General features: G+C 55.4%; 1 protein-coding gene across 2 annotated transcripts; it reads right to left on the minus strand.

Annotated features, from left to right (window-relative positions):
* Positions 1–1,618: 1,618 nt before the first annotated feature.
* On the minus strand, positions 1,619–27,204 carry ASS1 (argininosuccinate synthase 1; the record flags this gene model as incomplete). 2 transcript variants are annotated; one of them, XM_080630662.1, is made up of 15 exons in its annotated part: positions 1,619–1,673; positions 2,175–2,240; positions 3,613–3,769; positions 7,117–7,248; positions 11,209–11,273; positions 12,288–12,372; positions 14,109–14,199; positions 17,713–17,743; positions 18,101–18,171; positions 20,338–20,412; positions 20,883–20,939; positions 23,531–23,719; positions 23,985–24,053; positions 24,504–24,615; positions 27,109–27,204. In XM_080630662.1, the coding sequence occupies 14 exons, from the start codon at positions 24,609–24,611 to the stop codon at positions 1,619–1,621; spliced, it is 1,251 nt and encodes a 416-aa protein (XP_080486788.1). The 2 variants fall into 2 exon arrangements, with proteins under 2 accessions (XP_080486788.1, XP_080486787.1); XM_080630661.1 differs by lacking the exon at positions 27,109–27,204 and having other exon boundaries at positions 24,504–24,611.
* Positions 27,205–27,286: the final 82 nt, after the last annotated feature.

Below are 27,286 nucleotides of genomic sequence, written 5' to 3' on the forward strand. Positions count from 1 at the left end.
TTTCCCCTAAGAATAAGACACCATCTCCTCATTGCACCAAGTTATTTCAAACTCCACTTTGCCAGCAGAGACCTCTGGCACCGTCAAGCCTTGTCGCTGCTGAGAGTGAGTAGTGGAGGTCTCATGGGCCATCACAGTATTCTGAAGGGCAGCAGCAATGTTCCTGTCTTGCTTTTTAGATAATGCCCCCAGGAGATGGCTCCTGATGAGGTTTCAAGCCCTTTCCTCCACCTGGAAGAGGGCTGCTGTGGGGTGAACAGTGCTGGCTCAATGTGGGCTCAGCACCACATCCCCATTGACCATCACTGCTGCTGCAGGGCTCTGGGATGCAGCTCATGTGGGACCCTCACATGAAGCCACACGCCGTAAGCAATGGGATGTATGGAATGGGGCGGCCTCATGCAGCATCCCCAAACCCCACAGGGGTTGGCCAGGCTCTGCCAGCCCAGAAACCCATTTCTCTCCCCTCACCTGACAGCCCTGTGCTGCTGCCTCCTCCCAAGATGGTCGCTGCCAGTAATAGCAGGGAAAGTCACATCCAAGCTGGGAAAATAACATGTTATTTTCCCAGCTGTGATGTCAGAGCTTGTCACGCTCACGGGCTCAGCAGCAGGGCAGGCAGGGCACGCCTGAATGTCCCCAAATGGCCACGGGGCCTGGCTGTCCCCTGCGGGCTCCAAAAGCATTCCCCTTTCTGCTGGCAACGCTGCTTTTGCTCCCTAAATGTATTGGAAAATGGGATGGGGGTGACTGGTTCCCTGTGGCTGTGCCCTGGGCACCACAGGGTGCATCACTCCCAGTCCCACAGAGCATCTCTGCTCTCAGCCTGAGGACACCCTCCATAGGGACATCCCAATGCAGGTCCTTCCCCATCCTCGTCAGAGCAGAAGCACATCCTAGGTGTTTGCATGGGTCAGAAAGTGTTTTGTTTCTTTCCCCCTGCTTCCACTGTAGTTTTGGAGCACGTGTCCCTCACTGAGCCACCCCTGCATCCTGGCTGAGCCATAGGGATGGAAGGACCCACCACCCACCTAGGCACAATGGATGGGAGAAAACCCCACTGCTCAGCCTGCCCTGCAACACCATCCGAAGATATTCCCCCTTGTCCTTCCCGTTTCAACAAGCCCCAGCTCCACTCTTCAAACACACCAAAATGAAGACAAAACAAAAAGGATCAAATCCTCTTAACCCATCCCCACCGCCCTGCTCGCTCTTCTGGCCCAGCACCATGCAGGGCGATGTCCCTTGCTCCCCACCTTCCCACCAAGGTACCACCAACCCCCCCCACATCCTTCAGAGCCACTTAATCCATTACAAATTCCACAAAGCCTGGCTCGGGGAAGCGCTGGGCCAGAAGAGCAAACAAACAAGGCAGGAATAAAGCCCGGCTCTCAATGAGCGGACCCTGCGCGCGTGGCTGGGGTTTTATTCCTTTCCCCCCACTTCTCCTCCGGCCAACCACCTTTATTTAATGATTGCATTTCACTTGCTGCCCCGTAACAAAGCCATCACCTCGGGGAGGACAAGTTACAATCACAAATTACCGCCACAATTAGCGCTAGTTCTGAAGAGAAATCAGAACAGGGGCGAGCGGGGAAGGCTCCGGCGCGATTGATTGCTATTCATCCTGCTTTACGGTGACCTTGCGCTGGAGACGATGATATTCCTTCAGCCTGGAAAACAGGGTTTAGAGGGAAAAAACCACCCTAAATGAATTAATTGTAAATTAACAGTAATAACACACATTTCCTTTCAGTTAATTGAAGCAGAATGAGGGGCGTGAAGAGCAGGCGTTTGTTAAGGCCTGTACAGTTTAATTCTTTTTGTTCCCTTTTCCACGAGATAATGTAATTAATTTATCTTAGAGGAGTGGGGGGGGGGGGCACATGGCGGATAGGGAGAACAAAGCCGTTAACAGGCAATGGAAAAATTAAGAGCCCATTATGTAAATGCGGCGTGTTTTACAGCCCTGGTGTTGGGGGGGATGATCTGTATGGTGGGGTCTGAGGAGTAAGTCAAATAACAAGATGCTGTGCTGGGGAAAGCTGTAATTAGGCAGGGCTGGTTGGTGAGGGCTCAGAGGGAGGTCTTGGTGCACCCCTAAAGCAAAGGGGAAGAGCCCCTGGGAGGGGGTTTGCCCCCCTTGGGGAGGGTCCCATTTCAACCCCACAGACCTCAGTGAGTTGATGTTGATGAAGCCGGTGGCATCGGCAGGCTCGTAGTCCCCTTGCACGTTCATGCTGCAGAGAGAAAGGCACCAGCAATGGGCTGGGAGGTCCTGGGGGGGTTTGGGCTGTGGTTTGGGTAGGAAGAGGATACAGGTGACCCCCTGGTCCAGTGCCTGCTGCGGCCCCTCCGCAGTTGCTGAGGGCTTGGGATAGGATCCCCATTATCCCCTGGAGAAGGGGCACGTGGCCTTGGGAACAGCAGAGCCACAAGGTCAGTCCTAGAGACACAGCCCCAAATTTCCCTCTATGGTCCCTCATGTGCATCATCGCCATTCTCCCCCTTGCATCAAGCAGGGATGCTCACCCTGTCCCAGAGCTGTCCCCTGGGTATGGCTGTCGAATGCCAGGCAGGGACGCCAGCGTCCAGGGCAGGACAGTGGTGCTTTGGACCCCTGGCACTGATAGGGTTTATGGCCACGGTGGCTGGTGCCTCACCCACCACATCCCAGCTCCGACGGTTTCCTACATCCCCAAAACACATGGCTCATTTCCCAGAAGCCACAAACCCTGAAGGAGGAAGTGGAGGGAAATAAAGAAGAAGAAAAAACCAGAAAGAGTTTACAACGATTTTACCTCCCCTGACGGGCTACAGAAAAACCTCTGTGCTTTTATTTTTGCTCATTCGAGTGGTTCTGACCTGCTCTATAATTACGTTACTTTCTACCTACTGTGCAGAGGCATTTCCACACAGCTCTGCCTCTCACAGCTTTCTCTTGGGTTCCTGTGACGCCGTCACTCAAAAGCTTTCAAACCAGCGATGTAGAAATCAAAAAGAAAAGGAAAATGGTTGGAGACGCAGGGAGAATAAGTGCCCCTGCTTTTCTCTCCCTCTCTCTTTTTCCTCCATCCCACCCCCCTCCATCCTCCTTTTTTTTCTTCCCTCTTTTTCTTTTTTTTTCCCTGATTTTTTTATATACTTTATTCATTTAATCTCTCCAAGTGAGAGTGCGAAGCATAATGAAGGGTTGGGACAGATTATTAGGAGCTGTTGATTTCGAGGGGGAGGGAAAGGGGGAAAAAAAGCCAGAGAAGAGAAAGAGAGAAGATAATTTGACATTTACTCCGACTGATCTAAACTCATTTGGGTGTACTTATGGTTTATAAAGTGTTTAGAGAGATTGAAAGGGGTTGAGGGAGAGCTGAGGGGGAGTGAGTGCAAGAGAGAAAGAGAAAACAACGTGAAGGAAAGGGAAAACCAGAGGGAAAAAGAATAACATTGACTTGAAAACATGGCTCGTGCTTTGGCTGGGAGGATGGCGTCACTGGGGATGAGATAAGACGGGATGGGATGGAGCGGGATGCAACGGGATTGAGTATGATGTGATGTAGTGAGCTGGGATGGGATGCTCGCTGCCACCACCCCGGTCCCCTAAACCCCACTCACCTCACCAGCTCCTCGTTGTACAGCGAGCGCGGGGACTCCCTGCCCAGGATGTAGACCTGCCCCTTGAGCACAGAGAGGCGCACGGTGCCCACCACGGCCTCCTGCGAGCGCCCGATGCACTCCCGGAGGAACTCGCACTCAGGGCTGTGCCAGAAGCCTGCAGGCAAGAGGAAGGGTGATGGGAACAGCAGGCAGGGTGGGGGGCCCCAGCGTGACCAAGCAGGGATGCGGTTGCAGGACTGGGAGATGGAAGTGAGGTGCTGGGACACTGAGGTTCAGCTCTGAGGGATGGGGACCTCACGTGTGTCCCTTCCCTTTGATGGCCCTTGGGTTCCCATGTGGGAAAGGAGGCTGGAACTGGCTGGTGAAGAAGAGTTAGTGAGGCCATTCTCCTTTCAGCTTTGTTAAGTATGAAACTGCCACTCAACAAACACCACCTCAGGAGGGTCAGGTAGAGACAGAGGGACACAGATTTGGTGGGGGGGATTGACTCCTAGCCCCAAGGAAGGGATTGAGCTGTTCTCCCCTGGGATGGGCAGGGATCAGCCCCAAGGGGCCAACCCCAACCATAAGCTCTGCTCATGGGGAACTTTGACTTGTTCTCCCTATGCTCCCTGAGCAAGAGGCTGGTGGGACACAGGGAACCAGTGCTGGCACCCACAGAAAGCGCCATCCAGCCCACGACCATGGCAAGTGCCTCCCCTTCCCACCCCAGCTCCAGATGGTACAGTAGCCCCCAGCACCCCAGCTCCCCCAGTGCTCAGACAATGAGTGCCCAGGCTGGGTGTTGGGGTGATGTGGTCACACCACAGCCCCCCATAACAGCCTATGGGAGCAGCCCCTTGCATTGCCATCCATGGAGGCCACCTTGGGTGCACGGAGGGGCCGCAGCCCTGCCTGCTATCCCTGTGCTCCCTCCTATCCCTAAGTGGGGTAATTAGCTGGGGAGACCTGGAATAAAGCCTGGGAGATGGAAAGGGAGATAGAGGTGGAGAGAGAAAGAGCCCATTCACCACGGTCCGGTCAGCCCCAGGTTTTATCTCCCCCATCGCCCCCCGCTCTCGCACACCGGTGCCCTCTCACCTTTCCCTTCCCAGCTGCGCTCCCACCGAAGCCATTAAAGCAACAAACAGTTTCTTTTGTGTTTGCTCTCATCAGCCCCTGAGCGGGGCCGTGTCCTGCAGCCTCATCCCTGGGATCTGCGCAGCCCTGCTCCAAAGCACGGTATCAAAGCCCTGCAGCCCCTCACCACTGAAACCACATCCCTGACCCAAACCCCACCATGCCACATCTGAGGGCTTCGGGGACCCCATCCCATCAACAGCACTGCCATGCAGGCAGAAAGCCCACATCCAGGCAAATACACCCCTGTTTAGGTAACCACCCCCCGGGTACAACTCTTCAGACGCCAGGATTGATGCAGGGCTGTTGCATCCCTGTAAAAAGCAACCCAAGACACATTAAAGTAATAACCAGGTACTTAAATCCTGCCTCTGACAGCTCCAGGTGTGAGGAAGCATCCCCCCTCTCCTCGCCCCCCACTGCACACACATTCCCCATTGGGAGCGGATCCCCCTTAATGACCTTCCTGCCTTGTAACCTCCATCCTGCCCTAATCACAGTGCGGGTGGAGGGACAATGGCATTTCCACACCTGGCTGTACCTGCAGGAGGGGAACTGGCTTCAAAGCCACCCCTCCACAATGGGATCAATGGGATGGGGGGGAAGATAAACACTAATTCTCCTAAAATCAGGACTAGTTGCAATAATGAGATGCTAAAGGAAAGCGAGCTTGAAAGCCTGGCCTAAGGCATGGGGACCCACGGGCACTGCTTGCACCCCTTTGAGGGTGTTCCTTGGATTTGGGCTCAGCTGCTAAGGGACCATGCTGAAAATCCCTGGGGATTCAGCATCTGGAGCCAGGTAAACAGCAGCCTTCACCTGACAGAGGTGTGGGGGGGAGAAGCGAAATCATGATTCCCGGAGTGACTCTTTAATGTGATGGCTTCACAAGTGAGTGGTGAGAAATAAACCAGTGGGTTTATGCTCAAACTAAGGAATAAAATAGTCAAAATAAAGGCAGTGCAGGACTAAGTCTAATAAAACCAGCCAGAGGCAAGAGCAGCGTCAGAGAGTGAATCAGAGGCTGTGATTCAAGGGGAAGGTAACCAAGATGCCTGCAGCCCCAGAAGCTCTTGCCCTGCTAGGGCCCTAAACATGGTTTAAGCAGCAAAGAGGCTTGGGCACTGCAGAGGAAGATACAGGAGGGAGCATCCTTGAAGGGGAAAGTGCTGAGGACAAGCACAGGCATCAGAAACTAGAGGGGAGAAGACAGCCTGACCCAGTCCCACTGGATCTGCTGCTCCCGAAGCCCAAGCTCCCAGAGTCAGGTTGTTTTTGTGGGATCTTCCCATATAAGACCACAAGGGAATCATGCCAGCCGCCGTGCTTAGAGGGAAATGCCTGGAAAGAGATGGGAGGAGGAATTGGGAGGCTGAGAGATCAGGACATAGGAAAAATAAAAGTGTTGTTTGGCTGAGAGACAGGAAAATCTCAGTGCAGGGTTCCAAGGACATCAGCTCTGAGCTAGACAGGGCACAGGACATGGGGACACACCACTTGAAGCCAATGCAGCAGGCACCAGCTCTGAGCAGCAGGGTTTTGAACCCACCTACAGCTCTTTGGGCTAAACCTGCATCCTTCAGCTCAGCACCAGCAGCCGGGTTGGGGCTGATCCATGGAGCAGACCCTGGGGCAGTGCTGATGTCCCTTCCCGGGGGTGCCGTTCCCGGTCCCCCAAACCTGGCAGCACCTACCCCAGCAGTGCAGGGCAGGGACTGAGCTGAGACCCCTCAAACTCATCACACGTGAGCAGACCCGCACTGCGGGAGGAAGGGCAAGGGGCTTGTTTCTATCCCTAACTGCGGGTGAGGGCCAGTGTCCCCTTGTCGCCTATGGCTCCCAGCCCATCACAGACAGTGATGTGCTTGCCCAGCCTGGCCATGCTGGGAGCCCCTGCTGTATCCCTGCAAAGCCACAACCCGCAGTGCCGCTGTGTGGGCTGCACATCGCATAGCATGGCCAGGACCCTGCTGTCCCATAGACCCTGGACCACGGTGGCTGGAGGGACACAAAGGGGCAGTGAATTAGAGCCTGTGAGACGTGAATGTGTTGGATGGGGCAAAGCGGTGGCACTGGGCTGTGAGAGATGCCTGGAGCATCCTGCATCTGCAAACCCTCCTGGAAGGCAACATCACCTCCCGGAGGCAGGCATAGAGCTTTTTTGACATGTAAACAGGCAGAGTATGGGGTCAAGCTCAGCCCCTGGCATGAGCAAACCCATTTTTCACCCCTGTGAGCAGCCTTAGAATCCACACCTGAATTTTACAGCCCAAAGCATATGTACCAGTAGGACCTGCAGCCTGCAGTAGCAACAAGGGAGGAAGAGGAGGAAGGCTGGGAGGATGCTGCGGTGGCGGGGATGGACCGGAGGACCACACGTACCATTGTAAACCAGCTCGGAGAATTTCAAGGCAAGCCCCTGCTTGATTTTCCGTACTTCCCGGTCCATGGTGAAGGCCTCGATATCTAAATGCGCGTGGTATAGGATCGTTCCCGCTGGGGTCTCATAGATACCTAGCCATTTTGCCAGGCAGGGGGAAAAACAGAAAAAGAGAGAGAAACGAATGAGGCCAAAACTGTCAGCAAATGACAAAAAATAATGACTTGGCTGACAGAAGGAGCCGTGGTCGAGCGCATTCAGTCCCGGCTCGCTGTAAAATGCATCTGTCATTATATTCATGCTGGGGCCGAGACAGTCCACTCCGCACCTTGCGGAGAAAATGTCTAGATTCCCCTCTTTGAAGAGGCACTCTGGCGAGGGTAAATGACAGGCTTTGGGAACCGATCCCCCCGCCGATCCCTGCCCAGCGCTGCGCCGCTGAAAACCTGTAATTAAAGGAACGATGCGGGGCACAGGCACGGGGAGCGAGGGCCTGAAATACCCTCCTCTCCCTCGGCCGCTGGGAAGCAATGAGGCTACCTGGGGGCTGGGAGGGCAACCTCATTTGGGGATGGTAGAGCCCCCCCCCTCTTTCCATTGCATGAGGCCTGGGGATGGAGGGATGCTTATTGTTTTGGTGATGGGGGCTAACGCTGCGGGCGAGCTGCTCCCTTTGTTGCAGCTGCTCGGGGATTATTTGCTGTATAACGTGTTTACTTGGTGCTTAAATATCGTAGAATCATAGAGTCAACCAGGTTGGAAAAGACCTTTAAGATCATCAAGTCCAACCATTAAGATGAGGGTGGCCACAGAGTGGCTTCAGGTTGGATGTGGGTGGAAAGATGTGGGGGGGAATGCTGAGACAGTCTGGTGTGGGTGTTACATGCCCGTGGCTGCTCCACCAGCACGTCCCCTGCTTGTCCCCTCCCAATGGCACGGCCATGGGAATGGTGAAGGGAACCTGCACAGTTGGGTTTTGCTGGCACGTAAAGAAACCCTATAGGAAACCATACCTGCCAAAGGGGATGTCCCCGCAAACAGCAGAGAGAGGGGGTGAGAGAAGCCCATGGGGGCTCAAACCTGCACTGGGATCTGCTCACTCTGCTCTGGAGAGCAGCACAGGCTCAAGTGAGTGCTGCCCCAGGGTGGCCACAGTCCCACGGACACAGCAGGAGCCCTGTCTACCATGGCAGCCCAAGCCCCTTCATCAAACCTCATCCCTACCAGTGTCCATGATCCCACAGGCATGGGACAGGCTCTGACTGTCCCAAAGAAGAGCTAACCCTCCTCTCAGGCCACCCCAGCAGTGCTGCAGCCTGGTCCCCAGAGGCAGCTTCAGGGTTCTCGCCATCCACACATCCCCACAGTGCTACAGGAGGAGACAGCCAAGTTAACACCAAACCCAGCCATCCCCATGGACTTGGTGAGTGCAGAAGGCTGCTGTTTGCCCCCTCCAGCCCCTGACCACGAGGCCCAGATGCCACTAACACAATTCATATTCCCTCTCCTTCCCCTTAGGAGGCGTTAAACCCAGTTTGGACTCAACGAAGATAGGGGTTTATGTCTTGACCCCTACCTCCTGTCGTTTGCCTGCAGCCTTGCCTGTCCCGTTTGACCTGATGCTAAAGGACCACAAGACCAGAGCACGACAGCCAGGGCAGAGGGGAGAGGAGCTGACATCTGCTCTCCCAGCCACCGAGGAGACAAGAGACACCTTCAAAGTGACACTCGCAGCGTCTCCAAGTGTCTATTTTCATCTCCCCGTGTTTACAGGAAAAAGACAGAGGTGTCAGCACCGCAGCCTGGCGATGCTTCAATCACCCCGTAATTACTGCTGGGGAAGGGGGGGACCGGAGCCGGGGGGGACTTGCAGGGGGCAGCCAAGGAGACAGCTGCTGCTGCTGCTTAAAATCTGTAACCTCTGCTGTCAGTTCACTTCCATCTGAACCGTTCTGCTGTGCTGAGTGCGGGCTGGCATCCTGGGACAGGATGGGATGCGGTGGCTTCCCAAGGGGAAAGGGATGGCGATGCTGCCCATGGGAAGATGCTGCTGGTGCAGGGTTGAGGCCAAACGTGGCCGGCTATGGGCTCATCACAGGAAAAAGGTTTTCCACTTTCCTCCACCATCAGCTCAGTGCGCTGAGAGGAGGAAAAGGGAAAAGGCAAGGCGAGAGCCGAGGGGAGGAAAAGCTGCAGCTGAAGGCAGCGCTCAGCTCTTCTGGCAGCGGCCGTCCCCTCCTTCCCGCTTCCTCCCCACTGATTTCATTTACTTCACTTAATTAGCCCCCCTTCGGAGTTAAAAAGATAATTTGATAATGAGGATGTGAAAGGCGGGAGAGGCAGCACCAGGCCCCTGCCTGCAGCCAAGAGCCCCCGGCTGAGCGGTGCCCCCCAGCCTGCTGCAGCGCCGCTCCCCAGCACCCCATAATCAGCCACCGTCCTCCCGGTAAAACAAATATGGCAAAACCGAGTTACTAGGGCTGGAAAGGGGGTGGGGGGCACGCTCAGCTCGCCCCTCACCCATTAGGCCTTAATGAAGTTCAATTAGGAGCTTAGTAAAAATCAATGGAAATGAGTTTTGCTCCTCTCCCACTCCCCGGGTCTGGGAGGTGAGTGAGGGGAGGCACCTTTGCTGCCACCTCTATGGCCATAGAGGAGTCATGGAGGTCATGGAGGTGTTCTGCTGTGCTGCCTGTGCCTCAGTTTCCCCTGCAGAGTGGGTTCCCTGGAGAGAAGGGGCTCCCTGTGCTGCCCCAAGTAACCTGCACAACTCAAGTCCATAGGGCCTCCACATACTGCTGGGATGTAAGGGATCATGTCCCACCTGCAAACCCAGGTCCTGTCTCCTTCCCTGTTCAGCCTAATGCTATGGGGGTCCAAAATGCTCCTGGCAGTGAGGTGGTGGAGCCACCCTGAGCTGCTGTGCACCCCAAAACCAGGTGGGTACCAGCAGCATCCTCCTGCTCCATCCTGCTCCTGCCCCATCTCTCAGAGCAGATTTCTGGGAGGTTTCTCTTAATCCCAAAGAGCAAAATGGGGGCAGGATGCAGCTCAGAGCAAGGGGGAAAACCCACTGTCAAGGTCTGGTTCTGGTACATGAAGCACCCAACCTTGCTGTCCCCACAGCAAGCCCGATCCTCCTGCGTCTGCCGGCACTCACGCAGCACCGATCACTTGGCAATGTCACACAGGAGACAGACATGACAGATAAATGGGGTTTAGAGAAATTATTGAATGCTGAAGGGTCACTAGAGCTTGTCAGTGCCTCTTAGAAAAATAAACCAGATTTTGACAAATTACTCAGCATCCTGCATGCAAATGCACAGGCTGGTGCGTGTGGGTTGGGGTTTCGTTTTCCTTCCTTCTTTTGGCTTTAATTTGGTTATTCAAACACACATCAAATGATTCGCCTCGTAGCTGATGCTCTCTGGTGCCCTGCAGTGGGGAGGGAGACCACAGGCTGAGCCTTCCCAAAATACGTGCTGCTGCTCTGCACAGAGGGCAAGTGTAAAGAAAGGGAGCATTTAATTAGGTATTAATGAGATTTAAAACAAAAGAGCAGGGGTGAGGAGATGGGAAATGACGCTGAGCAACCTTGATACTTAGTTCTGCACGGGGCAGCTCACTGCCTGCAGATTGCCAATGAAGCTGATCCTAATGGATGATCAATACTAAGAGTCTCAGCCTCAAAAGCATGGATAAATCAAAGAATTGGCTTTAAAATCCCTCAGTGACTCGCATTGGCCTTTGGTGCTTTGTACCTATATTACAGAGCCTTGCACCCTCCAGGACCTCCCATGAGCATCTTCTTACTGGAGACAGGTCTCACCCAAGACCTGGGTCTCTGGTGGTCCCCAGACTGGTGCAAGCAGTGGCACTGGCAGCGAGCAGGTAGCTGCCTTCATTGGAGAGCAATGAGAAGTCCCTATCAAAGGGGAATCTGAAGCTAATGGGAATGAAGCAGTTGAGTGCTGCTGGTGTGACCTGAGCCACAGCATCCCAGCAATGCTGCGCACCCGCAACATCCCACCAGGGTTTTCCCTTTTCTGCTGTTTTTAGGGCAGGGATGGCACTGCCCATGGGTCACTGCTCACCTCTGGACTTCATCCCAACAAAGCGGTTCTCCACGATGTCGATGCGCCCGACTCCATGCTTGCCCCTGCCAAGGAGAAGGGAGATTGCAGCATCCACAGCAGGACACACGCAGAGGGTCAGAAGGGTGGACAATAGGGGACAAATCCTAAAGGACAGCGTGGCCAGCCCCTGAGCCCATCAGTAATGACCCCCACATAGGGCAGGTGACAAGGAGATGGATTTTCTCTCCTTTTCCTCTCCTCCTTGCTGTGCCACCGTCCTCACTTGCCACTTGGGCCACTGGAAAACAGAGCAGGCAAGGAGACAGGATGCTCCACAGCTGTATTCCCAATGGCCAAAGTCATTTTAAAACCACTTAATTAACACTTAAGAAGTGAATGGGAAAAGTTCATTCCTATTCAGTGCTGGAGGGATAAAGGCAGAGGCACAAAGAAGGATGGCATTTAGCATGGGATGGGAGGAACGGGTGCCCTCGTGGGTGCTGCTGTATTTTTGGGTAAGCCCCTGGGGATGGCTATGCCCTTGTGCCAGCTAAAAGAAACTGGGCACGGGGTGGCACAGGGCAGAAAATCACAAGGTGGGAGACTCAGCCAAGTATGTGTCCATGCCCCAGAAACCTCAACTCTGCACCCAAAAGGGACATGGAGGCCCCATGGGCATGCAAGGTGAAGTGATGCCCCCAGGATGCAGGAGATGGAGTCCAGACTGAAGGGTGTCCTGCAGGTAGGGGTGCCAAAGGGTGCCAGAGCCCCCCCTCACTCAGCCATGCAGCTGGGGCATACAGTAGATGCAGGGGATGTTCATAGGACTTTTTATCCTTCATGCACAGGGAGCAAAGCCCTAAATACCCCCTGTGCTCCTAGCCTCAGTGCCCAGCTCCGCTTGTTGGCATGACTGGTACAAGTGGGACACAGCTAGAACCCAACCGGGGCTTTCTCATCCTCTCACTGCTGACCACTACCCATTGTGCTCACTGGGAGGTGCCTGCTAGCAGCATCCCGCTTCCACCCCACACTGGGTATCCCGGGGATGCTGCCATCCGGGGGGGGCAGGATGCAGGGGACACCATGGCACTCACGCAATGTCATTCAGGTACACGAAGAGCTCCAGTGCTGTGCAATGAGTGGCTCCATCCCCAGCATTGGTGACCTTCACAGGGACACCTGCGGAGGACAGGCAGGATCAGGCGGTGTCGGGATCCCCCCTCTGGAACATCACCCCGCAGGCGTTAAATAGATGTGACAGATATGAACTCTAAATAACTTCTTAAAAAGGCATATCCAAGCTGGTGCGGGGGGGGGGGGGGGGGGGGGCCCACCTCGGGAGAGAAGTGAAATAAATAAATAAAAAAGGCCATAAAAACGTCCCCCCCCCCCCCTCCCCTTTTTTCCCTCTTTTCTCCTTCTCTCTTTTTTGGGGCCTGTGAAATTGCAACCAGGCCCTTAACTAATTGAATTTCACGCTCCGCAATTGTCTTACAGCGCAGCACCTTCTGTCCCACCAGCCCCTACCCGCGCTGGGGACGGGGGGAGTGTGACAAATGTGTGTCCCCCCCACTCCTTCCCCTACCAGCATGGGGGGTGTCTACGGGGGGACCCCTGTGCTCGCACACGCATGCACACGCACCCCGCGGCGGGGTGCTCCCCGCCATGAATTCATTATCGCACCTTTTATTTTCCCATTTTCCCTTTTCCCCCTTCTTTTTTCCTTAATTTTTTCATTTGAAGGGCACTGGGCAGGAGCTGGGGGGGTGATGCTGAATAGAAAAGAGGCATTTTCCTTTAGCGGTGTGAAATGAGCAATAAATGTATTAGGAAGCTGACAAGGGGGCTGCGGGGCCCACAAAGAAAAGCCGTGCGGAGTTGGAGGCTAATCCCCCCTCCATCTGCCCTCCTCATTACCATTTAACGCACTATCAGTTGCCAATCAGCCTCAATGCCTCCCTTTCTAGTCTTTATTACCCCCTCTACAGTCCTGTCTAGTGATGGGGGCTGTCAGCTCCCCCCCCCGAATCAAAGCACCCCCCCTTTAAACCCCCTATTTTCCAGGGGTTTATAAACTCAGTTGTAAATTACTATTAAATGTAACTCGCGGCAATAATGAACCTTAAGCTGCTTCTCGGCGCGGGCCCCCCCACTCTGCGCCCTCCCCTCGCCCCAGCTCTTTCTATTCGCATCCTCCGGCGGGGAATTGGCTGGGGTGCACTCGGCAGAGAGCCGACGGGGCTGGTGAAAGCTGCTTAGCCTTTAAAATAGTTAATAATTAGATTAAAACTTCAAATAAATTAAGTAGGGGATGAATGGGCCTCTGGGGGCGGGGGGGGCTGCTCCGTGCAGGGGGATCATTATCATGGAGCAGGGATGCTGGTGAAGGGGAGGGGGTGATCCTTTGAGCAGGGGTTACCCCCAGCTTGGGCTGTGCTTGCTGCTGCCAAGGATGGATGGTGGCATGGGGACTGCGTGGCTGCCCCATGTCCCATCTCCTGGTGATGGCTCCAGGGCTGGGCCTTGCTGCTCATCCCTGGGGATGGAATGGGGTCTCCTCATCTTCACACAACGCTGATGGCACCACTGGACATGTCCTGCTGGACCGTCTCCCAAGCTGTGACACTGGCCAGAGCCACCTGTATGCCACAGAGCAAGAGAGGGACCATGTTCCCACTGCACCTTGATGGCTGGGGTAGGGGCTTGAACCCCTTTCTGCTCTCCAGGGGGGGGTCACATCAAGCCCCTTGAGATGTCCCCAAGACCCTCTGCACAACTCAAAGACCCCCAGTGCCCTGCATGCACCATCCCAAGACCTGATGCCACAAGCTGGGGCTCGTCCTGGCTGTCCCCGGTCCTCACTGGGGTTTGCCTTTGGGGGACAGAAGCACAAGGGGCTGTGAGGACACGCTTACCCTGCTCAAACGTGATCTCCAGCACATCTGGGGTGTCGGGAGAGGTGGCCGGATCACGGGTCTTCGTGTAGAGCCCAGGGGGAGCTTGATTCTGCAGGAAGGGGAAGGGAAGAGAAGAGAGTCAATGGCATTGGCATGGCCAACACTACCAGCAACCCCATCCCTGGTGTATATCCTCCATCCCTGATGTGCATCTCCCATCCCTGGTGTAACAGTCCTCATCCCCAATGCGCATCCCCCATCCCAAAGCACAGGACCAGCACGGCACAGCACCGGTGCTTACCCGGGCCCCGGGAACAAAGGGGCTGGAAGAATCAGCCAATTTTTCCCCTCAACTTGATCTCATCTCTCCCTCCGCCGCCCCCTCAGCTGGAGGCGGGATGGCTGCGGAGGAGCAAGTCAGGCAGGGAAAAGCGGGATGCGAGCGGCAGGGCGGGCGCCCGCACGTCCCCGCGTCGGGGACCGGCTTATTCCGTGCTGACCGAAGAAACTAATGAGGAGGCCTGACCCCAGCAGGTGCTCCAGGCACACCGGCTCTTTCATGGTGTCCCCGGGGTTAATACACACGGGGAAAATAGAGGAAGGAAGCAAAAACCCATTTCAGAGCACATCAACCTTTATGTATATTGGGGTTTTCTTCGCTCCCCCCCTTAGATTCATAGGAAAGTGGCATCTTATCTCTGTCGGAGCCAGGCCACCAGAGGCTCGGGTGCTGAATTGCTGCAATTGAAGTGCGTGCCAGAAGAGAGGGGGGGAATGTAATTAAAAGAAAAAGCTTTCCATCCCAGAGAGCAAATGCTTTGCAATTTCATCTGACCCCAAAACATCTTGGGACCAGTGTTTGCAAAGCCCTGTTTCTAAAGGGATTCCCCCAGCATGCAGCTACAGCTATGGAAGGTGGAGGGGAAACTGAGGCACGGAGCATCCAATGCTGTGGGAAGGCAGGAAACAGTGAGCAAGTGAACCACAGAGCAGGGCTGTGCTTGGCCAACATTGGAACATTCAAAGGAGCCTCCGCTGACCTAAACCCCCTATGTAAGCACCACAGGTGAAGGTTCTCCAAATCAAGCTGCTCCTGTAAATGGTTTAGTGATGGCAAACTCATATTTCCCCTCAAAATGTGGCTGGTTGGAGCTGGGGCTCTGAGCATCCCTGGGCAGCAGGGCCCTGCCTGCACTTGGGGCTGCACCAGTTTCTCCTCTCCTTTGTAAAGCACAACTCTTCTCCTGCTCACTTTTCCTCCCTTCTCTCTCCCTTTCCAATAAAAGGACAAGGTAGAAAGCCAGGTAGAATAAAAACCCAGCAGTGATTGCTGTGAAAGAATTTTAAGCTTTTTAAAGGGAAAATAAATTCCTCTGCAGAAGTTGTTTTTATCCCACAGTTTTGAGGATGGGCAATAAGCGTTTCAGTGGTAACTTCCTTTTTTTGTCCCCCACTAAATAGCAAAGCCCAATCCCCTGCACACCAGGGACCCCCCTTACCTCTCTGCACACCCCAGGACACACATCCCAGCAGCAATTGCTGTCAAATCCCGGGAATACAGACACAAATCCCTAGCAAAACCACTCTGAGATGCCCATTTTACCTCATTTTTGCCCCTTTTCCCCTTGTTTTAACCACAAAACGCCTCCCCAGTGCCCCCTGTGCACAGATTACACGCGCTGAGGATTTCAATTTTACATCATCTGGCCTTTCCTAGCCCTGATCACACTTATTAACCAGACAAACCTGCACGAGATGATGGAAAACTTGGAGTTCAAAAGGAAAGATGGGGGGGGGAACACTGGAAAGTATTAAAAACTCTTTACTAAACATTGGAAGTCAAAGTCAGGCAGTTTCCAATTTTCCGAGCCAACTATGAAAACCCCCATTAAATAAAATAACTAAATAGAAATAAAAGTGACATTTGGCTTGCATTCCATCATTACCGGTGCGAGGCTGTCCTCTTTTTATTCTCCCTCCTAAAAGCACAGTTCAAATGACAAATAGTTTGTTGCAGTGTATCAATGCCTTCTATTTATCCCTCCCCGCAGGGGGGCTCGTCCTGCAATGTCATCTTTAAAGGGGAAAGAAGGGGGGGAAAAAGGGGGGAAAAAAAAGGGAAGAGTGTGTGGAAAGAGAGAAAGGGAGGGGGGAAGAAAGAAGCAAGAAAAACGGGGCAAGAAGAGAAGAAATTGGAAGCAAATGGTCCATGAAGTAAACCATGATGCAGAGCTATCGATGCCGCAAATGGTTTATTCATCCGGCTGATATTGTTGTGCCCGGGCCTGAATGAACTCTTTCAGAGTGCCATATGAAGTTAAAGCAAGTAAATTTCTATCTTTCTCCGCATTAGCTGCCTCATTGCCCTTCAATCGGGCCTCACAGAGGCAGAAAATAGCTCAACCATCTGCTTTCAAATCCCTGCGTTTGGCAGGTCCCGGGGGTCTGGGGAGGGGAACCCGCTGCGCCTGGCACCCCGGATCCTGCCACGGTGCCCACTGCTGCTTCCCGGGATGGGGAAGGGGATGGTGGTGATGCCATGATCCTGGAAGCCACCTCCAGTGCTGGTAGATGGAGAGGTACCCGAGTGAAGGATGCTCAAGGGGGTCAGGGCACTGCTTTGCCCTGTTTTCCGAGCTGGCTTTGGGAAGGAAGCAGGCTTGGCAAAGCCTTGGGATTGGGGGTCTTCCCCAAGAGGTGCTGGATGTAGAGGGGTCAGGATGGGTGCACAGGTAAGGGCGCGGGTTAGTCCTTCACTAGCTCCAGGTACAGGCATGAAAACGCACCCCTGTGCCAACCAGACTAGAGGAAGAACCCCAAGGACCCAGCTTTTCAAAGCCTGACCCACAGACACCCCTCCGGAGGGCACTGAAGAGGGAGCAGGACCCCTTTTTCACCTTCCTCTTCCCCACATCCCTGCCGGAGGCACGCGCCTGTGGTGCGCAGGCTGCGGGCGCTGAGCTCCATCCAGCTCCTGTCTCTCTCCCCCTCCTCTCCCTGATTGTCTAATTAGCACTGATGGATAGTTTCAGGAGCATCGTGACCCGCTGGAGCATGAACCGTGCAGGCAGGGGCCAGCAGGCAGCTGGACCACGAGCACTGCTGGAGGCAGCCGGGGCTGGACCCGCACACAGAATCAGCTATGGGAAAGACCTTTAAGATCATCCAGGATTGATGTGCCATGCTCACAGACACCCATTGCCACCAGGCTCCTAGCCCTATTGCTAGGCAATGCTGCCCGGGAGCTGGTGGTTCCAAGGGTCCAAAGCATCACCCCATGCAAGAGGATGTTTTATCCCGCATCCCTTTGGATATTGGGGATGCGAAAGCATGGAGGGACCTGCAGGCACAGGCAGGGGACCTGAGCTGCAGGGGCCAGCCTGGACCTCTGCCACCAGCTCTCCCACCAGCACCTCATCTGTCTAATTGCTCCTTTATTGCTGCCCCATGATATTGTCCCCTCCAGTGTCACCCTGAAACGGTCCCTTCCCCTTTTCACGCCGGCGGCAATTAACGTGCCGGGAGAGGCAGCAGGGCCTCGGCACCATGCACGGCACCGTGAAATTCCCAATTAGGCTGCAAACACACGAGACACCCCGGCCCTGTGGCTGTGATCCATTACCTTGGGGTTCTCCAGGATCCCGGCTTCGTAGCTGCAGCAGGCAGGGAAGGAGAGAGAAATCACTGCAGGACCTGCAACCCCAAAACCCAGCGGGACAATCCCCCCCAGTCCCAACCACCCCATGAGGATGGGTGTAAATACACGAATGGGTCTCCAGGGGCTTTTAACACCAACCCTGCAAGGAGTACCAGGCTTGGGAGATGGATGATGCATGGTCAACAGGGCAGAAAGGGAGGTTGGAGGTTTTGGGGTCACTCTTACCCAGCATGTGATAGGGCAGCTCTGCAGGTACAAAGAGCTGTCCTGGCCATGCAGCACAAGGGGAAATGGGGCCCCCAGGATCTGGGTCCTCACCCCACAGGAGTTCTCCACCCGCCTGGCCTCTCACCTGATGTGCATGAGGTTTTCATCCATGCTCCAGGGTGTCTGGGGTGTCACGGGCACCGGGATCCCGTGTTTCTGCAGAGAGAAGAGGAACAGAGAGGGAGTGAGACAGTCCACAGGGAAAACCAGCCCCTACCAGCACCAGCTCCTGCTGGGATCAGCCCAAAAGCACAACTCTGGCCACCAACAAGGTGGGCATCCATGTCCTTGACCCTGGCCAACAACAGCTCCCACCATGAGGGCTGCCTTGGCGATCAGGGACATGGTGTGACTGGGAGGAGAAGGAGCCCAGGAAGCACCCCAGGAACCCCAGTGATGGCGATGCCAGCAGGGATGCTATGTGCTTTTCCCAGGTCCAGTATGGTGCATTCCCCCCGTTGGGCTCCTCAGCAAGAGGAGGTGACATGGGGACAGAACTCCCCAGAACCATCGGATGCTCTGCAGCCTACACAGGACTGATGCTGAGGACAGGGAACAGCACGCCCATCCCCACGTCCTCATGCGGACATACAGTGATGCAGACACACAGCAGCGTTCCCGGGAGCCCACGGTGCCCACGGACACTCGGCCCCGCTCGGCTGCCTCCCGGCACAGCTCCCTAACAAGGTCACAGCACGCTCCATTATCCGCTGACATTTCAATGGAGGAAATTGCCTGTGAAGACGAGGTGAATACACTGGGGAATTAGCAGGAGAGGGGATGGTGGCGAGCAACAACCGGAGCCAGCGGGATCATCGCCCGCCCTGCCATAGCGAGCCAGGGATGGAGGATGCAGCGCCGGGCTCCTGCTGTGCCTTGGGGTGTCTCTGCAGCCCATCCATCCCTGGGCAGTGCAGTGTCACCACAGCAGGGATGTCAGCCAAGGGCTCTGCCAGGAATAGAGGAGCAGGAGCTGAGGATACCCCTTGTTTGCCAGGAGGAGTGGAGGAAATGCTTGTGGTTGTTAAATTGTGGTCATCGACCCAAGCACCTGAGATAAGAGCAAGGTTCTGAGGTGCCACCTAAGGCTGCAGAGGGACTAACAGCTCTGCTGTGTCCCACTGGGCTCTGCCTGCTTGATGGCTCATCCTGAAGCAGCATCCAGGAGAGCTTCACCTTTCTCATGAAGGTGTTTTGGCTTTGGCTGGTTGTGGGGATGAACTGGGAGCAGCAAGGCTGGGTCCAGCCCCTGGGCAGCAAATCTACAGCAAGAGCTGTGCCACAAGGACACGGATCCTCGCTTTCCCCAGCATCAGCAGAGCCCCAGATGTCATCACGTTATAACTCCTTGAGCACTGAGCCGAATGCATCAGAGTCCTGAAAGGACCCGGCCACTCACCACCCTCTCCTGAGCATGAAAGAGAAGGGAATCCCCTGTTGTTTTTAACACTGCACATAACCAGAGACCAAAAGGTACTACAGACCCTCAACCTTTCCTCTTGGAGCGGGGCCCCAACCCATTTCATTTCCCTTTTTCTCCCCACATCCAAACAAAGCCCAAAGAAAAACCCCTCAAACAAACCCCCCAAACCCAAAACACATGTTCCATTTTCCATATAATACAACCGCGGCGCTCTTAATAACTCCCCTATTTGACAATTTGTTTGGCAACATATGGAAAGCTCTCGTAAACTCGCCCCTTCATAATACAACAGCAGATGGCAAACACAATCCTCGACACGCTGCTCTCAGCGGCCCTAATGGGCTCAGAGGGCTCCTCGCCCCGCACTGCATCCCTTTGGCTCCACACCTCGCCTTTGCAGGGCTCACCCAGGCAGCCTCGACGGCAGCTATTTAAAACCTGAAGTAATTTTCTGGTTTATGCACAGAGCTGCCTTTTCCCTCTTGATTGATTGAGCAGAGTTGTCAAGCATTGCCATGAAGTCGCTAAGGAAGAAAGGTACCCTGGTGGGCACGTTAAAACCTGATGCAAAACTTCTAATATGTTTTATTGCAACTTGTACTTCAAAAAGGAAGGGACAACAAAGGTGAATGGATTTGCTTTGTCTGTTACGCAAGTCAGGGAGCTGGGACCTGTTTCCTTGGAAAGCAGGTTACATGAATAGCCACGTAATTACGGAGCTTTTAGAAAGTAAGGAGAAAAAGAATGGAGGGGGGGAATAAATCCCAACCAGAAGCTCCAGTGTGGTGCTGCAGGGATGCTGTGCGGGGCTTGTAAACCATGGTGAGCATCCCACAGCTGCCCCAAGCATCCTGCATCCATCCCAAGCATCCCGCATCCATCCCAACACCGGTTCCTACCTTGGCATAGTCCATCAGCTCACGGCGCCCAGGGAAGCGCTGGTAAAACTCAGGCATCCTCCATGGTGCGATGACCTGGTGGTGGGAAGCAGGAGCATGAGATGAGAAGCCCCCGGCCCCCCTGTCAGCACCTTGGTCCTCTTTTCCTCTCCCCGGGCTCCCACATAGGAAAGGGCTCCCTGGGGGAACAAGGTCCCACGGGCTGTTGGTCCCACAGCCGAAATCTAATCTCAGTGCTCAAGGATGGAGTAACCCAAACCCCTGACCCTAACGAAGCGCTGGATGCATGGGGGAAACACGCAGCATCGATCATCCGACAGCTGCCTTGGTACTGTTTCCTCTGTGGCCTCATGGTGTTTGGGGTAAAAATAGGTCAATTAAGGATCATTACAGCCCCTCAAATGCCAAAACGTGGCTCTGTGCAGCTGGCAGATTGTTAAAGTGAAGCACAGCCGCTTGCATCGGTGTTAAAATTCCCCACCGGCTGGGGAGGGGGATAAAAGCCCAGGGATAGGGCCCCAAGGGGGCAATTTTGGGGACCTTACCTTGATCTTAGGACATAGAGCATAGCAGGTGAGCTCGAACCGAACCTGGTCATTGCCCTGAAACATCAATGGGAGATGCTGAGGGTGCATGGGAGGTGGGTGCCCCCACGCTGGTCCCACTGATGGGGGATGAAGAATCACCCCTGGACCAGCTCACTCAGAGCCATAGAGGATCCTCAGGAGAGGAACATGACTTGGCACGGCTGCAGGTTTGGATTTGGGGAAAGAAGCTGAAAAATTGGTTGGAATTGCTAAAAAAGAAAAGGAGCATTAAAAGTGCAAATGATGAAATAGCAGCTCCACGGCTTCATCCATGGAGCTGGGAGGCTCAGGAGCTGCTGGGTGCTGGCAAGAGCACACGTGTGGCAGTGCACGTATGTGCAGCCTCTGATGTCACGGAATGGACTCAGTCGGAGACCAGACAAAAGCCATTTCATACAAAGAATCAGCTCCTTATATACTGTAGCTCAAAACTGTTTACAGTAATGTGGTACATTGTGGTTGGATACATATCCTTAAGGCCCTTAACAACTAGTTTATAATTGGTTAAGCACAGGTGTGAGACCCTGACCTTCAAAGCTTGCCCGCAGTCTTCAACTTAGCAACTCAGTAAATTCCAGCTCCTTCTTATCTTGCTGGGATTGTTACTCCCAGCGCCTCACTCCCATCCTCCTTCACCTTTAGCTGTCCCTTGGTTCATGTCAAACTCCACGTAGGCACTTGCTGATCTGGGTGTGTGGCCGTTCTTTGCCAGAAAATCATCCCCACTCTGAAACGATGAAGTCTTCCATGCAACACTGGAGACCTCTGGCATGGTGGCCAAGGACCCACTGCTTCCCCGCCCCTGCACAGGGCCAGGACCAAATTCCCTTCAGCAGAGAATGCCACTGGGATGGGATGGAATTGCTGGCAATTTTCGTTGGAAAAACCGGGGATGAGGACCCATCTATGTCCTCCATTCCCATAGCAGGAGAGGATGAAGGATGCCACGGCCTGGTCTAGCTCTGTGCAGTGGTATCACTTCTGGTCCCTCTCTATGGCTGGTTTGAACCCAAAATCACCTTTCCTGGTACTCCTGACAGCTGGGTGTGCAAAACCCTGCTGCAGCTCATTCACCCAAGAGTGGAACTCTTCCCTGGGCTGACACTCCTAAAAACTGAACCAGCAGAAACCCAGACTGGGGTATTTCACCCCTGCAAGCATCAGAGGACACATGGAAGGAAAGGGCAAGCTGGGGGGGGAAGACCATGGTGTGCTGGAGGATGCAGCAGCTCATAATTAAATAGCTCTGAACCTCCCTTTGTCTTAATTGGCCCGTGCTGATGAGGTCCCACTAATGAGGGCAGGTAGCCAGGAAGGGGTGAGGAACAAGCCTGGGAGTTTAGTGCTTCCAAGGGAATAGTGCTCATCAAAGCCTGTTTTCCACCAGCTCCAAGGGGCGTAAGGACCCCCCTCCACACCTCCTCTTGGCCCCATTCTGGAGGATACATTTACAACCAGGCTGGGAAATCCCCGAGGACTATTACACACAAGCAAGTACATTCACCAAAGCACTCATTTCCCTTACAGGCCCAAAACAAGCCCATCTGCTCGGGCAGTGGGGACACCGCAGATGGTCACATTTAAGGCTCCAGGGCCAGGATTGAGTTACCTACAGTCAGTGCCTGTGCCTTAATGGCTTGGGGAGTGGGCAGAGCCTGGAGAGCACCCGAGGGTGCCCCTGTGAGTGAGGACATAAGTGCTGGTGGTACCCAGGGGCAAAGCGGACATCATCACATTGGGAGGTTATTCCCATTGAGGGAGGGCTTTCAAGAGGGGGCTGCTGGAGATGGGTGACTTGGATGGTGAAGAGATATGGGGAACCCATTGCAGCAGAAATGAGTTATTTTAGCCCTGAAGCCCCACAGTTACTTCTCTGCCCCATCTCCCCAGTGCCAGCATGCCCTTTGGCTATCACCTGGCTGCCCTTCTAGCAGGGTCCTCCCTATAGGCAGGGACACTCAAACCAGCCCCCCCAACCCCAGCCCCTTGCACTGAGAGGTAAGCAGACACCTCACCTTTGCTTCTGGGACAAAACAAGCAAGGTCTACACTTTGGGTCCCTTCAGGATGGGGAGCAAGGGGCAGGTTCTGCGTGCACCCACAGCACCCAAGGGCCCTGCACAGTCTTCTAGCGACAGTGCCACCCTGCCCACGGTGTCCCAGTACAGGGCAGGGGCTGGAGGTGCTGGGGGGGGGGCCCACATAGGGTGTTCCTCTATCCCTGGCATCCTTTCCACGGTCTCTGGCTGCCTCTAGTGGCAATGCAGCCTCCCTGCGGCCGGCGGCGACAGCGGGGGATGGAGACCGGGATGGGAGCCAGGATGGGGATCGGGATGAGGACCGGGATCCCCACATCCTTCCCGGAGTGCCGGCTCGGCTCCTGTCAGTAGCAGCTTTCAGAGAGCAGCAACCAAAAGCAGGGTTTGGCCATGACCCAAACCTTTCCGATGAGGAAATGGAACCGAAATTGGGCAGAGAATTCCCAGAAACAAGAAGGAAGTGTTGAAACGCGGTTGGGCTTTACACAAAACACTGTGCACCCCCCGGCACCCACAGCTTGGCCAATGGACTGACCAGACCCCCCGATCCCCCCATCCTCCCCCTTACCTTGCCGGTGGCCCCATGGGCGACGTGCTGGGCTCCCTCCCGCTGGGCCGCCTCCACCAGCCCGCGGGCGATGCAGGGCCGAGCCAGCGCCGTGCCCAGCAGGTACCGGTCCTCATAGAGAGCGTTGGCCTGCACCGCGGGCCAGATGAACTGCTCCACGAACTCCTTGCTGACGTCCTCGATGTAAACCTGCCGGGATGGAGGGAGCCCTGTGATGGGAGGGTGGCCGCAGGGGGATCCCACTCCTCCAGTGCAGCCAAGGGTCCCTTCACCTCCCCTTTCCTCGATTCCTTTGGAGCAAAACCTCTGGGAAAGGGACTCCTCGCTGGCACTGTCCATACTCCCTGCAGTGGCCCCAGCCATGGGATGCAAGATCCTAAGGCTCAGCCCCCCAGCAGTGAGTAGAGGATGTTCAGAGCCTCCCCAGGCACCCGTAGGGAGGGGGCACCGTTACCTTTTTGGCCCCCAGTGCCAGAGCTTTCTTGCGTGCTGCCTCAAAATCTTCCTTCTGCCCAATGTTGGCCTGGAATAGGGGGAAAAACTCAAAGCTGAGTTTGAAAGGAGACCACAAAACACAGTGAGAGCCCAGCCTGGAACAGAGCATCATTCAAGGCACAACAGAGCCCATGCCGGCTGGGTTTGAGGCCACTCAGGACGGATTCTCCCCAGGATGACAAACCACAGGGCCACGCCACCCTGTGCCAAGCCCCTTGGCTCTGCCCTGTGAGCTGCCCTCATTAGCAGAGGGTTATTTGCTGGCAGGTCGGGATGTACCGCACAGGGCTGACAGCTCAGCAGAGCAGCACCCAGGCTGGGCTGTGGTTAACCAGGGAGAGCAGGGTCACCGCCACGGATGTACACACACCAGGAGCCATGTCTCCCACCCAGGTCCCCAGACCCATAGCCCAGCATCCCCTCCATCCCCAGCCCTTGGGGACAGGGTCCATGTGGCAGCATTCAGCACAGAACTCACCAGGTAGGCAATGACATCATAGCCCTGCTCCTTCAGCCACACCAGGATGCATGAGGTGTCGAGGCCCCCGCTGTAGGCGAGCACCACCGTGCCCTTGGTCTGAGCCATGGTGCTAGCAAAGCAAAGGGGTTTGTGATGGTTTAGTGGAAGGTGTCCCTGCCCGTGGCAGGGGGTTAGAACTAGATGATCTTAAGGTCCTTTCCAACCCTAACTATTCTATGATTCTATGATCCACCAGCCCCTGCCCTTGCTGGGCGCAGGGATGCTGCAGTCATCAGCTACGAAACACTTCCCAGTGCCCTGTCCTGGCCATGGGCCATCACAGTCCAGCCAGGTGCTGGGGGCTTTCCTAGGGTGGGATATTCTGGGCATCACAAACATTACCTAGGGGGTGAATAACCAGAAAGCAAGAATCACAACCCACAGCAAGCTGAACACCACCAGTGGCTTTAGTAGGTAGAAGAGCACATGGTGGTGCTGGGACAGGCTCTCTGATGAAAACAAGCAAGGGAAGGGCTGGGGGCAGGAGGAAGAGCCACATCCAGGCTGCAGCTCCCAGCCGCGGAGGGCACCCTGCCTGCACGCCGGGCAGTGTGATGGAGCACACCAGCGCAGTGATAGAGGTCCCCTTTGCTCTTACCTTTGCTCCACGCAGCTCTCCCAGCACAGCCTGCCCTGAGCTCTGCAAGTACCCCGCAACACCAGGGGCCAGGACTCAGCCACGGGGAAGACGCAGCCCAATGCTTTGTTCAGGCACGACCCAGCACATCAGAGCCCTGTGCCATAGGCACTGCCGCAGCAGATGGGTGCAGCACCCACCAGCACTGCCCAGCCCCCAGTCTAATTAATGCTTATTGGGCATTTGTCTTAATTACACTGCCCCGACGTTTCTGCCAGCGTGAAACACCTACATAGGGGTTCGGTGCCTCTCACCCTTCAGCCAAGGATATCAAGGACTTCAGCCAACACCAGGAGATGAAGGATGAAGCTCCCCAGAGCTCTTGGGGAGTGATGGGGGTCCTGCTGTGGGAAGGGGCTCAGGGCTGTTCCTGCAGTCCTGTGAACCCCAGGGCCTCTCGAAGAGGCGATGCCAGCTGACCCTTGGACCACAGAGCCAGCTGAATCCCATCCTGAGCAGCAGTCCTGCTGCCAAGTCAGCACAATCCTGCTTTTGCCAGTGGGGAAGGCGCTGTGCCGAGCTCCCAGCCTCGCTCACCCAGCACCTTTCCCAGCAGGATGAGGTTATGCCAGGGTGTATGCCAGCACCCCGGTCCTGTCAGCGCCGTGTGGGGCCAGCATCCCACAGGGCACGGCTTGGAGCCGTCGCAGGATCTGGCGTGCTCCTGCCAGTTTCTTGCTGAAAAGCAAAGGGATCTGGCAGCCCCATAACCACAACTCAGCTCCCTGAGCCTGCCCGTGCCCGTTGTGCTGCCCGCGCAGCACCCAGCTTGTGCAACCGGTGTTTCCCTACCAGGCAGCGCACTGAGCTGGGGAGGCTCAGCCAGTCCCTTCCTCTCCGGGGCATTTACAGGAAGGCAAACACCGTTCCCAGAAGGGCCCAGCCCAAGCGTGACCCTGCACCAGCAGGGCAAATTCCCTTCTTTACCCCCAAAACCCATCCCTGCTGCAGCATCACTGTCCTGACTCAACATGTCTGAGACCGGGCACGCTCACTTCACAAGTGGCAGGGCAGCAGGTTAAGGAAACATCCAACTGTTGCCTGCTCAGACACGTCCTGCTGCCCACATGATGCGCAGGGGCAGTTTATCCTGGGGACACATCCTGCACCCCAGGAATGGTGTGTGCCCACCAGTATTTCCAGCTCCAGTAATGAGGCTTGTGCCAAACCTGCCTGCCCAGGAAGGGAGAGCCCCAGATTTTTGGTGATAGGGGATAATAAATCAGAGCAAACAAAGCTCAATGAAGGGGAACGTGGCCGGGACTTTCTCAGCCCTGATTATTATTCTGTAGCCATTTCCTTGTGAGTTAGGGCAGGGTTTTGGCTGGAGTGGCTGCGGCTGCCCTGCTCTGCAGGAACACCACGTTTCTGCTTTGAAACCAAGGGAAAAGTAAGAAAACAAAGGGGAGAGGAATAAAAAGCCTGAAACTTTGGTAAGGAGAGGAACCACCTTCACCAGCCAGGCTGGAAGAGAATGGGGCAGGCAGCAGCAAGGGTTCCCCAGGAGTCCCTGCTGCAGAGGTATGTGGGGCTGCGCTCGCTGGCACTGGGTTTCACCTCAGCATCACTCCTCTATCTTACGGAGGTCCCATCCTGCCCCCCCCACATCCCTAAAGTGGGGACAACACCAGCCAAGGTCCCAGCTCCCCTCCCTGGGGGTGGACATGGGGATCCCTCAGTGAGACGGGACTCACTTGGAAACCCCAAACTGAGGTAGAAGGGGCTTAACTGCACCTCCCAGCGCGGGGAAGGGGCTGGGACCCCGCTGCCCTGCTCCTGCAGGGACCAGCAAGCCCTCCACCAGCACCCAGGGGTGCGGGAGTCCCGTGGCTGTGTGGAGAGGGGACACCCATGGCCGAGGGGATGGGTCCCGCAAGGCAAAGGGCCCCCTTTCCTCTCGCCCCCCGCCCCATGCCGTGTGTGCACTCACCCGCTCCGGGGCCCGGCTGCCCTGGTCGCTCCGGTCCAGTGCCTGGAGCATCCTCCTCCTCCTCCCTTATAACCGGGCGCGGGCAGGCGGAGCCGCCGCGGGACTGTCCCCTCTGTGGGCACCGTCCCCAGCACAAAGGGGGGGGCCCGGTCCCATCCCGAGCTGGGGGAGGAT

This window comes from Psittacula echo (genome assembly GCF_963264785.1).
Source record: "Psittacula echo genome assembly, chromosome: 16".
NCBI lineage: Eukaryota > Metazoa > Chordata > Aves > Psittaciformes > Psittacidae > Psittacula > Psittacula echo.